The sequence below is a fragment of the Danio rerio genome, chromosome 11 (assembly GCF_052040795.2).
Source record: "Danio rerio strain M-AB ecotype USA chromosome 11, GRCz13ab, whole genome shotgun sequence".
NCBI lineage: Eukaryota > Metazoa > Chordata > Actinopteri > Cypriniformes > Danionidae > Danio > Danio rerio.
Genome location: NC_141031.1, coordinates 1765620 through 1779547, shown reverse-complemented (window position 1 = coordinate 1779547; position 13928 = coordinate 1765620). Strand labels below are relative to the sequence as shown.

Genomic DNA, 13928 nt, shown 5'->3' with positions numbered 1-13928 from the left:
ATGAGTGTCAGCTGACGCGCTCCATAGTGATAAATAGACGCCGTTTCCCAAACGCATTCTGCACACGCGACTTGAAGCGAAGCAAAAGTCTGGGTTTTGGGTGCGTGTTTAAACAGACAGTAATATCAATAACAATAATAATAACAACATCTAAAGATGTTGATCTTGGTGGGGTTTTTTTCAAACACAACTAATTTGAACACATTTTTATCCTAAATGAGCATAAAAACTTAGTAAAGCAATCGAATGGTTTCATTGTGACGTTAGATGTGTGCATTATTAAAGTGACCCCTCTGTTATTTAATGTAATCAAACAATAAAAATCTAAATAAATAAGCGATTCATTCATTTCTCTTTAATCAGAATGTGTGAGTTATACAGTAAAGAAACGGCTAATGAGGTTTGATAGCTTGATTCTATTTCATTATAATAGCTATTAATTTTAATAAGCTGAACTGTTTGCTCATTCATTTGCTGCTAATGTACTATTTATTTATTTTTTTTGTAAATAATATTAATAAAACATATTACTGACTGTTTATTTACAGTGAACCAGCTCCAAATGAACATATTTAGTAATTTGGGGATTTTTTAAAGCGAGCGTCAGGGGAATCCCTTATTATGAAGGGCATATCCCTTATTTCCACATCCCAATGTTGACAGGTATGGCTCTATGTCCAGACCCATAGGGAAGCGGACATAAAGCAAGCAGTCTCCTACTGGGTGTTCTTCCGCACCGATCACTCTCACTATTCGCTATTCACTCTGTTTACCCAGACTGTTTACAACGGTTTTCTTCTCGATGTGCTGTTCCCTTGAAATAAGAGAGATGAGCAGAACACTCTCTCTTTGCTTAAGTTTCATTCACTATGACGGTGCTGATAAGTGAAACGGAGCTCTCTGGAATCAAAATCATATAAAAATCATGAATAAAAATGTGTTGTTGTCTTGGTTGAGACTGTTGAGTTGAGATGAAAAATAGACAAAGAATAAATTTCAGCTTTTCCTCTTTATTTTCTTGAGCGTTTTATTTGAACATACGATTTTAAAAATGCCCTACTTTTATTAAATTAATGCGAGAACATGCAAATCTACAGTCATATGTGTGAAGCTCTTGCATTGTCAGGTGTTTGTTTCCTAATAAATATGAATATTGTTCTTTTAATTGTTCTGTAGGCATAGCACAAACCGTATCATACTGAAACCGTGACCCTAAAACCATGATACATATCGAACCACGAGTAGATTGAACCGTTGCACCCCTAGTATGTATGTCCACCACCTGACAAAAGTCTTGTCGCCTATCCAAGTTTTAGGAACAACAAATGATAACTGGATCATTTGGTGTCAGAAGTGGCTTATATGAAAGGCGAAGGCCTCTAGATTTTGCTTATTTAAGCACAATAAAATCTGATCATGTCTTGATGTTGACTGATTTGATGAGGACAGTGCGGTCTGACTCTGCTCAGACTAAAGTCTCATCACTGAACAGAAATAATGTCCAGTATAGAATATAAAGTCCTGCTGCAGTGGAGACAGAATGAATATTGTGTCTGACTCCATCATGAGCTTGGAGGACTGCATCCATACATCTCTGCACTGAGTCAAATCACTGATTAATAAAGTCATCTGGAATGCCAAAGAAAGCGTTCAGCAGGACTCCCAGAGTTCATCAAGACTCTTTGTGTTCATCTTCAACACCTCCTCCTTCATCTTACCCCGGACATGCTCAATAATGTTCATATCTGGTGACTGGGCTGGCCAATTTTGAAGAGTGCTTTTGGAGATATTGTATAAAGCTCACCCGTGCCGAGGGTCCACCACTATAGCCCGAGGGTGGGTCATCTTGCCCTCAATCAGAGTCTTCCTAGTCTGAGATGCTTTCTCCAGCCGAGCCACACTGATAGTCTTCTTAGGACCGTCATCCGTCCAGTAGAGATTGTTGGCCATCCAGTCCACAGCGATTCCTTCAACAGTGTGAATACCTGTAGACACATAACACACACACACACACTATAAGACAATTCACCAGAAGCCACTGCAATAACACACACCTGCAATAAGATGGTGTACATCCATGACGGTTTACAACAGAGTCTTATACAACAGTGCTTCACTTCATGTCAAGCTGCCGATAAACCCGTCTGGCTTTATTCTGAGATGACAACCTCCTGGATGTACTTTATCTCTGACATTCATTCATTCATTCATTCATTTTCTTGTCAGCTTAGTCCCTTTATTAATCTGTGGTGACCACAGTGGAATGAACCACCAACTTATTCAGCACATGTTTTACGCAGCGGATGCCCTTCCAGCTGCAACCCATCTCTGGGAAACATCCATACACACTCATTCACATACATACACTATGGACAATTTAGCCTACCCAATTCACCTGCACCGCATGTCTTTGGACTGGAAACCGGAGCACCTGGAGGTACCCCCCACACAAATGCAGGGAGAACATGCAAACTCCACACAGAAACGCCAACTGAGCCGAGGCTCAAACCAGCAACCTTCTTGCTGTGAGGCGACAGCACCACCTACTGCGCCACTGTATCGCCCTCTTGCTTACAGTATTATCATTAAATAATGCAGTTTAGCACCTTCTTTCAGGATGATGTCTCTCTCTGTGCCGTCGATCTTCTGTCGGCCGATCAGGTAACTGGTGGCGTCGGCGAAGTAGATGAAGTTACTCTGAGCATGAAAGTCCAGAGCTCGAGGGTTCATCAGGTTCTCAATGGGGATCATGTACTCATCCTGAACTTTAGGGTTGATGTCCATCCCGCGGATGACACCCGGACGCCCTTTCCCATACACCAGGAATAACTCATGCTCAGGCTCTGGGGATTAGAGAGTTACCAGAAATTGAATGTAAAGAAATGTGGATTAAAGATACAGACATATCAATACACACATTTTTTTTGTAGTATTTTGTAAACTTCTGATGGCATTTCTTATTTGATACAGTTGAAACCAGAAGTTTACTTACACTCTAAAAAAAGGACTGTGATCATTTTTAATAAATGTCTGATGGTAAATCAGACTAAACGTTCACTATTTTAGGTCTGTTAGGATTACCTAAATGATTTACATTTGCTAAATGCCAGAATAAGGAGAGAATTGTTTTGAAAGTGTTTTATTAATTTCTAGACAGTCAAACGTTTACACACATTTCCTTGGTATTTTTTTTAGCTTTGCTTTTAAACTGTATAACTTTGGTCAAATGTTTTGAGCATCCTTTCACAAGCTTCTCACGATAGTTTGCAGGAATTTTGGCCCATTCCTCCTAACAGAATTGCTGTAACTGAGTCAGATTTGTTGGCTGTCTTGCTCACGCAAGCTTTTTCAACTCTGCCCACACATTTTCTATAGGATTGAGATCAGGGCTTTGTGATGGCCACTCCAAAACATTCACTCTGTTGTCTTTAAAGCACATTTTAACTAATTTGGCAGTATGCTTAGGGTCATGGTCTGTTTGGAAGACCCATATGTGGGCAAGTTTTCATTTCCTGGCTGATGTCTTGAGATGCTGCTTCAGTATTTCTCCATAATGTTCTTTCTTCATGATGCCATCTATGCTGTGAGGTGGACCAGTCCCTCCTGCAGCAAAACAGCCCCACAACATGATGCTGCCGCCCCCATACTGCACAGTTGGGATGGTGTTCCTAGGCTTGTGCGCTTTCCCCTTTGTCCTCCAAATGTAACGCTGCTCATTATGGCCAAACAGTTCAATCTTAGCTCCATCAGAGCACAGGACATGTCTCCAACATGAGTCTTTTCCCAGTGTCATTCAGCTAATGGTAATCTGGCTTTGTTGTTGATTCTGGCTTGTTGATTTTCTCATGTTGTCACACAAGGAAGCAGTGTGTTTGAGCTTTTCCTTCAATACTATTCTACAGTTGTGCCTCAGATTAACTCAAATGTTGTCAATCAGAAACTTTCAAAACCTTGACACCATCATCTGAGCATTTTCAGAGGCAGAATAATCTCAGAATAATCAGAATAATAATTATTGTGTGTAAACTTGACTTTCAAGAAAAGTTATAACAGTTTCTCAAAAAATATCCCTCTCATTATTCTGCTATTAAGCAGAACAGAAACTAATGTGATAATCCTAACGTACCTAAAAGAGAAAACGTTTTCAGAGAGAAATGGTGACCTGTTCAATACTTATTTCCCCCGCTGCATGTTTGTATCTGCTGAAATGTGCATCCTCATGCATGTTAGCCTATTTTAAGTCCACCGAGGTATGCTTATTCTGAAATGTCTGATCACGCCCCTGACGCATGTCATTTAGACAGCTTTGACCCGAACTCAAGCTGAATCGGAGGAAGGTAGATTCAATTGAACCCTCTATTGATTTCAAGATGATTGCTTTGAATATTCAATGAAGCGTAGCTAGTATTGATCTGTGATTTACAAGTGACCTCTGAACACACGACCTTGAAAAAAAAGATAAGAGGAGCACATTAAAATGGAAGAAACACACTTCTACTGTCATTGTAGACTTACATTTCACGCTTATTTATTTTGGCATGGGTATGTTTTTGGAAATGTTTTTGACCTCTTTTAAACAGATTTTAAAAGATTTTCCTTTTTGAGCACATTTGAGCATTTCTGTTTTTCTTAACACCCCTGGAAAGAAACCTATAAAGGTTTGAGAAAGTGGAGAGTGACTAAATAATAACAGAATTTTCAGTGTTGGGTGATCTGTGCCTTTAAGCTGTCATTTGAGACAGGAGTAAACAGTTTTGATGAACTCTATTCCGACTGGCTGTGATGTCACTCACTTTTGCAGGATTTGCCGTCGTTGCCGAGGCTGAAGCCGGAGCGACAGCGACACGTCCGGCTCTTGTGGCTGTTTCCCAAAAGACAGATGTCTGAACAACCTCCAGCTTTCCCGAACTGATCCGGCTCACATGCATGACTGCGCACTGGAGAAGAAGAAGAAGCCACTGAGTTACACCGAGCTGGAGTTCCTTCTGCATCTTAAACACTTCACACAATATACTGCAGCTAGGAGACCACTTGATTATTTCGCTGGATTTACTGACTTTATTAGGAGTGTTTTTGAGTGAAAAAGAAATATTTGACTTATTTTATATGGGTCTAAGAATCTTTCTCCCAATTTACATTAAAAATTATTCAAATACACACAGCTGAAGTCAGAATTATTCGCCCCCTTTGAATTTGTTTTCTTTTTTAAATATTTCCCAAATGATGTTTAACAGAGCAAGGAATTTTTCACAGTATTTCCTAAAATATTTTTTCTTCTGGAGAAAGTCTTATTTGTTTTATTTCGGCTAGAATAAAAGCAGTTTTTAATTTTTTAAAACCCTTTATAAGGTCAATATTATTAGCCCCTTTAAGCTGTATATTTTTATCAATAGTCTACAGAACAAACCATCGTTATACAATAACTTGCCTAATTATCCTAACCTGCCTAGTTAACCTAATTACCCTAATTAAGCCTTTAAATGTCACTTTAAGCTGTATAGAAGTGTCTTAAAGAATATCTAGTCTAATATTATATGCTGTCAACATGGCAAAGGGAAAATAAATCAGTTATTAGAAATAAGTTATTAAAACTATTATGATTAGAAATGTGCTGAAAACATCTCTCCTAATATTTAAGTGGGGCTAAGAATTCTGACTTCAACTGTATATATTAATATAATAAATATGAATATTTAAACACATTTTTTGTATTTAATAAATATTTTATTGTAATTTTGAGATTAAAAAAAAAAAACAATAAATGTTGGAAAAATATATATTTTTAAATTTGTTGTGAATAAAAATCTGGATTATTCCACTGCGATGCAATTAAAAAATGTTGTCTTGTTTTCAGAAATAAAACAACTTTCGAAATGAAGCAATATTAAATAATGGGCCAGTGGTGTACGCAAAATACGTCTGTTTTTAAACTATTTTATTTATCCCACTAGCAGATTATTTAGCTTGTTTTAAAGAGAAACTCAATTTATTTGTACTTTTCTCTCAAAACAAATCAATATTTTTTTAACTTGTCTTAAAATTGCTTCTTGATTTAAGAGTTGTTTTGATATTTGGACTAGAAACGCAAAGTAAATAAAGCATGTATGATGATTAGGGTGAAGTTAGGGTAATTAGGCAAGTCATTGTATAACAGTGGTTTGTTCTGGAGACAATCCAACACTAATATTGCGTAGAGGCTAATAATATTGACCTTAAAATGTTTTTTAAAAAATTAAAATCTGCTTTTATTCTAGCCGAAATAAAACAAATCACTTTCTCCAGAAGAAAAATATTATGTGCGGTTTATTCATAAACTAATTTCGAGAGGCTCATGTGCTTATAATCAACACGGCTGGCTCCTTATTAGCCCGTAATCAGCCCTATTAGATGATTGCGGAAGCATTATAAATAATCTGAGTTTTTCACTCCAGTTATCTTCGTCTTGAAGCCCCCCCCCCCCCTTCCACCCCTACATCCTCCCACTTTTTTTCTGATAGGGCGACACGGTGGCCCAGTGGCTAGCACTGTTGCCTCACAGCAAGAACACCGCCGGTCCAACCTTTCGGGCCGGTTGGTGTTTCTGTGCGGAGTTTACATGTTCTCCCCATGTTCGCGTGGGTTTTCCCCTGGGTTCACTGGTTTCCTCCCACCGTCCAAAAACTATAGCAAATCCACTAAAACAAGTTATCACCCAATACAACCTTAGTTTACACTTCTCACGGTGACAAGCAGGGGGCGTTCTCGAGACCTACCTAACCTCGAACTCCCTTCTCGCCCTTCTAATGGGAGGGAGCCCCGGGCTCGAGGATATTACGAGCTCAGGGGTCTCTCCCAGGACAGCATGCCAAATACGCTTTATTGATTATCAGCTAAGTGTGAACTCTTGAAAGGAAATACTGTGAAAAATTCCTGAATCTGTTCAAATAATTCATCTGGGCGAATAACTCAGACTTCAACTGTATGTGCTCAAAAGCAGAAAATGAGAAGGGCTTCATACCTGGCGGCTGCCGTCTCTGGTGGTAAACATGCAGAGCTCCACCTTTGTCCACTCGAGTGACCACCTGATAATCCGAGCTGTTGAATCGGTTGACGCGGATCACACTGGTCTTCGGCTGCATGTTGGCATTGTCTGAGTTTGTGGCGTATAGGTAGTTCTCAAACACTGTGAGCCCATAAAGATGCTCAATCTGAGGGGAGAAACGGGTTTGTTATTCAATTAGCTGCATTATCTGCAAAGTTGTGTTTCCTCTGTTGGCCTGAGTGAGGAAGACATTCATAAACACAGCGATTAGCGGATAAATGATATCCATAACTCATGCCCGGAGGAAGGAATCAGGCTAATGCATTAACACAAACAGCTTTAATAAAATGAGTCAGCAGCACTAATGAAACACCACTGTCTCTGCTGTTCACTGAAGCATCCGTCACTGTAAACAATGCTGGCTGCTGTACGACACCCGCACAACACTACACTGAGCTCAATCTGTGATGTCAGCTGATGATGAGGATAAACACACCAATGAAATATGAGAAGATGGAAGGGTGAATTAGCAAGCGGGTGTCAGGATGAATAGAAGGACGATGGTGGATAGATATTGGTGGATGAATGGATGAGGGATGTATGTTATGATGGAGGGATGGATGGATAGATGGATGGATGAACTTCTGGAGTGTGGGGTGGATGGAGGGATGGACTGTTGGACGTTAGAGTAGATGGATGATGGACGTTAGAATAGATAGATGAATGAATGGATGGATGGATGGGTGATGGGTAATAGAATGTATGGATAAATGGATGGACTTTTACAATAATGGATGAATGGATGGATGGACATTAGGGTGGATGGATCGATGGTGAATGGATGATGGATGGATGGATGATGGATGGATAAACATTTGCACTGATTGATGGATAGATGAATGGATGGATGGATAGATGGATAAATAGATGGATGGATGACTGTTGGATGTTAGCATGGATGGATGAATGGATGGACTGTTGGACATTAGGGTAAATTGATGGATGGATGGATGGATGGATGGATGGATGATGGATGGACTGTTAGACAGTAGGATGGATGGATGGATGAATGGATGGATAGAGCGAAGGATGAATGGAAGGATGGATGGATGGATGGATGGGTGGGTTGGACATTAGGGTGGATGGATATATGGATGGATGGAGGGATAGAGCAAAGGATGAATGGATGAATGGATGGGTGGGTTAGACATTAGGGTGGATGGATATATGGATGGATGGATGGATAAATGGCTATATAAATAGATGTGTGGAGGGCTGGATGGATGGATGAATAGATGGATGGATGACTGTTGGATGCTAGCATGGATGGATGAATGGATGGACTGTTGGACATTAGGGTAAATTGATAGATGATGGATGGATGGATGGGTGGATGGATAGATGGACTGTTGGACAGTAGGATGGATGGATGGATGGATGGATGGATGGATGGGTTGGACTTTAGGGTGGATGGATATATGGATGGATGGATGGATGGATGGATGGATGGATGGATGGATGGATGGATGGATAGACCGATGGATGACTTTTGCATGTTGGTGTGGATGGATGAATGAATGGACAGTTGGATATTAGGGTAAACTGATGGATGATGGATGGATGGATGGATGGATGGATGGATGGATGGGTGGATGGATGGACTGTTGGACAGTAGGGTGGATGGATGGATGGATGGATGGAAGGATGGGTAGGTGATGGACATTAGATTGTATGGATGGATGGACTGTTTGACATTAGGGTGAATGGATGGATGAATTGACAGATGGATGGATGGATGGATGGATGGATGGATGGATTGTCAGATGGATTGTCAGATGGATGGATGGATGGATGGATGGATGGACTCTTTGATGGTAGGGTGGATGGATGGATATATGGATGGACATTTGTATTATTGGATGGATGAATGAATGGATGAATGGAAGTTTGGACAGATGGATGAATGGACAGATGGGCATTTGGATTGAAGGACACTAGGATGGGTTATAAATATACGTTTAGGTGGATATAATGAGAGAATGGGTAGATGGATGGATGGATGGATGGATGAATGAATTGCACTGAATTTCTCAAGTGTCCAGCACTTTAGTACATGTTTTAAAGTGTGCTCTATTAATAAACCTTGAACTGACATCACAGCACAGCACAGAAAATGGACTGAGCGCCCATTATTAAACATTTACTCTTGATATTTGCTCCTTACCAACAGTCCTTGAATGATGGTGTGTCTGTTTTTGCCCTCATAGTCCACAACCTCGATGTAGTCCAGATAAGCATCGGCCCAGTAGACCAGCCTGTTGACCAAATCCAGGGTGATTCCATGCGGGAAAACTATTTTACTGTCCACCAACTTTGTCCGGTTCTGTCCATCCATGTCACAGCGTTCCACCTTCGGGATCTGCCCGTAATCAGTGAAGAAAACCTTCCTGTTGAAGATAATGTTGAGACAGAGGTCAGTAACTGCTACACACTCACACCTCGTTTGACAAGTTAGTAAATACACCCCTTTTTTTTAAATGGACTAATATTAAGCTTGATAGTTGAACACATGAGGAAGTGTGAGTTTAACCATGTTCCCACCCCATAGTCGGGTCCAGAGCGATGCCTTTGGGGTTGTAGAGCTCTTGGTCCAGCAGTGTCACACATGTGGCTCCATCTTTATCGCATACAAAGATTCGATCATCCACGTCATCGACAAAGTAGAAGTTTCCCGTAAGCCAGTCGATGGCCATCTGCTCTACATCTGTAAAACATGAAAGAGAAATATTGGCAAAACACAGAAATGATGTGTTCTCCCTTGTCCTGTTCCAGTACAATCCAGCGCATTAGAGGTCCCATGAAATTAAAGTACATTTTTTAGATGTTAGTATCAGCATTGTTTTAAGGTTATCTATAAGCTAGTGCGCTCCAAAACAGTGACAAAATTTACATTTAGGGGATTTAAAACTGATATAAACATGTAAAGCTTGTAGTGTCACTTCCATCTAAATCAGGAGTGTCCTGGAGAGCCGGTGTCCTGAAGAGTTTAGCTCCAACACCTGAACCAGCTAATCAACTTCTTACTAGATATACTAGAAACTTCCTGGCAGGTGTGTTGAGGCAAGTTGGAGCCCCCCAGGACCGTTTGGACACCCCTGATCTAAATGGATCAACGATTTTATTCACGTCACCTCATACTTTCAACCCAAGCTCATTCTGAAAACGTAGTCCCGCGAACGTTTCTGGAGACCGTGATTTACGTGGCCGGAGGTATGTATGGCCGCATTTGGTTTTTTCATGTGAACGTTGCGGGGCGCCGCTCCTCTTCGCACTCGCCGGCTGGGCTGACGACTCGCCTCCTATGTGTTGAGGGCTTTCCTGCTGCAACCAGTTTGTCTGGTTAGCTCGTTGTGTTAGGTCGGCGAAGCGGAGGCCCGGAGGAGGAGCCGGGCAGCATTCGAGGCCGGGTTCGAGTCCGGGGAAGAGCGGTTCCAGAAATCAAGTAAGACAAAAAATAAAATGAATGAGATCGTAACTGGGCGAGAATGCGGCGAAATCCGAAAATGAGGTCAAAATCAGACGAGGGCTTTTCTTTTTCTGGACGGCTTTTGTAAATCGTTGGAAGGCGGCCGGGTCAGTCGATTGGCCGGCCGCCCAGTCAATCATTCAGTCATTCAGCCAGCCGGTCAGTCGGACAGACGGTCGCTCGACAGCGCCCTCCGGCGGCTTTTTACGAGAGAACAGCGCGCTCATGAGAGGGGTTCGGGACACGAAAAAGCACACACAGCAGCCTCTCGCAGATTTGCGAAAACAAAAACGGCACAAATATGTACCTCCCGGGACGTATTTCGCGGTCTCTAGAAACGTCCGTGGGGCTACATTTCCAGAATGAGCCTGGGTTGCATACTTTAGTTGGTCATCAAATCTCAACCAATCAAATGCACTCTAGTATCTGACATGCTCCGCCCACTTCTTTTCATTTGACATGCTTGAGCTCAGCCACGCAGCGCCATGCATTTTAGAATTCTAAACATAAGTTTCTAGCAGTGTACACACTCGGCGGCGCCCAGCCCTGACTCAGGACACTGTTCATATTTCTGCCACGCCACAGAGCACCATCTAAATAGTTTCATTTTAAATAGCATGTGAATGTGCGCGTCTGGTGTGTGTTCAACTGTCATGTGCGTGCCGTGTCACGCGGTGCATCCGGTGTGTGACGCCCTTAACATTCATCTTTCAGTCAAAGCAGAATTTATTCAATAAGTGAGCCACATTTTTTTCCGAAGGTTCACACTTTTAAATACACACATGATTTCATTTTAACCCATGTGTATTGTTTAAATTGACTCCCCTTTGGTTATGTTGGAGGCTGTTTTTGCCCCATTGACTTCTGTTATATTCACATTTTTGATTGCAAAGCCATGAAAGCATATAATCATGCATTATTGATTGTTTTTGGTTGTGAAAAAGAGGTGACATTTACTGATTTTACAATAAAAATTAACAATAAAAATTACTGAACAAATGTTGTTAATTTTCAACAGTAATTTTCAACAGTAAAATTACCTCTTCCCAATAGGCAAAACCAGCAACAATCACTGGCAATCATGCAATCATAGCTTTGCAATCAATAAATGTCATTATGATGGATGTCAATAAGGGCAAAAACAGCCACCAACACAACCAAAGGGGAGTCAATTTGCCCCCCAAAACAACCTTAAGAACTGTGTTGTTTCAACTCGTTTTAAATAAGTAGTGTGAACAAGCAGAAAAGGTCAATTTGAGGGTAATTACTAAAGTACAATTCCTAAGAAATACCAGCCAATTTCAGAAAGTTGAGTATTTGTAGATTTATTTACACAACTGATGAAGTCGTAAGGAGTATTTATGGGGTTAAAGGAGGAGCGGTTCAGATTCTTTGAGATATTTGACAGTTTAAGGTCAGAATGGGGTGTATTTGGGGGGGATTCGCCACAGTGATCGCAGCTGTTAAAACAACGTTTTTGGAAATTGTGTACCATGCGCACATGCCTCCGAATACTCCCGACTCAGCTGTTTCAAAAAGAAAGAGCATCATTGTAGAAAAAGAGAAACATGGATTTGAGGTCACAGTATTATTAGAAGTGCTTTAAAACATCATCAAACACTGCACACTATGTGGACACTCGGTGGAACACTTTCCTCTGAAGAAGCAGCAGTCCACTTACATGCATTTATTTGCACATTAATAAATGAAAGCATTCCATTCTTAGTATTCGCTTTGTTCTTTTAAAAAAAGCCCTCATCTTATTGTAGAGCTCTTATTTGTTGGAGTCAAAGGGTGTGTTCATATTTGACAGGTTGGTTTGATTAACTGTTGTGAGCTGTAGGGTCGTTTTCATCCACTCCGGGCTGATTTTGAGCCTTAATTTGGCCACATCTTTCTCTGCGTTTCAGCAAATGGAATGATTTTGTATGATAAATCTTATTTTGACACATATTTTGGGAAAATGCTTTGGAATTGAAAAAAAAAAAATTTTAAAAATTGACTAGCCTTTCATTATGTTGGGGGCTGTTTTTGCCCCATTGGCTTCCATTATAATCACATTTATTCGATTGCTAAGCTATGACAGCATATAATCATGCATTCTTGATTGTTGCTGGTATTCCCTGTGGGGAGGAGGTCACATTTAGTATTTTTTTTCTGTTGGAATTTTTTTTTAATTATTTGTAAAAAATAATAATAAAAAATTTGTACTTTTTATTGATGATTTTATGGTTTAAATCTTGACATTTTCCCTGTTCCCAACCAGGAAAACTAATTATAACTGATTTCTTTTATCTTTCCCATGATGGCAGCACATGATATTTGACTAGATATTCTTCAAGACACTAGTGTTCAGCTTAAAGTGACATTTAAAGGCTTAACTAGGTTAATTAGTGTAAAGTTAGGGTATTTAGGCAAGTCATTATATAACAGTGGTTTGTTCTGTAGACTATCTAAAACAAATACAGCTTAAGCGGGCTAATAATATTGACCTTAAAATGGCTTTAAAAATTTAAAAACCGCTTTTATTCTAGCCGAAATAAAACAAATAAGACTTTCTCCAGAAGAAAAAACATTATAGGAGATACTGTGCGAAATTCGTTGCTCCATTAAATATCACTTGAGAAATATTTGTGAAATGTGAATAATTCTGACTTCAGCTGTACATTTATACATTTAATGCAGCACAGAAAAGACTCTTGAATAAAATGGTGTCAGGAGAATGAAGACAGATGGAGGGATGTACGAATGGAGACAGAGACGACGGTGTTGGCTTCTCTCGTTCCTACAAAGGAAAGTTGGCTTTTGTGCAAAGGCCAGACGTTTACCGGAATCGAGGCCTGTATCCCCAAAGGTGTTGTTTATTTAAGAGCCGAGTCCTGCTTAAACTTTTCCAGCTGCCCGGACTGAAAGCCAGCGATTAAAAACACAGATCAAAAACAGCAAAAGACGGGCGAAAAGAGTAAGTGAGGAAGACGGATGAGTCTTAAAGCTCGTCTGAACAATGCAAGAATAGAGAAAACCACACAAACACTGGGCTGGGGAGGAGACCTGGCCTCGAGTCTCATTGTAATTCCTGCTGAAATTGTAGGTTGGACGAAGGGTAAGAAACTCCAGTTGCGACACAAACTTCCCTCTGGCTGAAGGAAAACAAATGCTCTTATTACATGAGCTCTCATTTCCTGACATGGCTTCATATACAGTCAGCCTAACAAACAAAGGTTTATGGTGAACTTTATCTTATTAGCTGAGGGGTTGGTTTAAAAAGCTGCAGTCTGAAGTTGCTCAAACAGCTTTGACATTTCGGGAATGGGATCACCACTAAATTTTGCACTTTATCCAAACCAGAGAGTTTTACAGCTATGAACGCGTTCATTTACT

General features: G+C 40.4%; 1 protein-coding gene across 11 annotated transcripts in view; it reads right to left on the bottom strand.

Moving 5' to 3' along the window:
• Positions 1-13928, bottom strand: part of lrp1aa (low density lipoprotein receptor-related protein 1Aa) — a 222310-nt gene that overhangs the window by 121840 nt on the left and 86542 nt on the right. For all 11 annotated transcript variants that reach the window (XM_087272962.1, XM_087272960.1, XM_087272961.1 and 8 more), the window contains exons 7-12: positions 9623-9785; positions 9246-9468; positions 6998-7187; positions 4794-4937; positions 2607-2843; positions 1805-1985 (exon numbers count right to left, since the gene is read on the bottom strand). In XM_087272962.1, the coding sequence (XP_087129088.1) occupies positions 1805-1985; positions 2607-2843; positions 4794-4937; positions 6998-7187; positions 9246-9468; positions 9623-9785 (1138 nt within the window). The remainder of the gene's footprint in view (positions 1-1804; positions 1986-2606; positions 2844-4793; positions 4938-6997; positions 7188-9245; positions 9469-9622; positions 9786-13928) is intronic.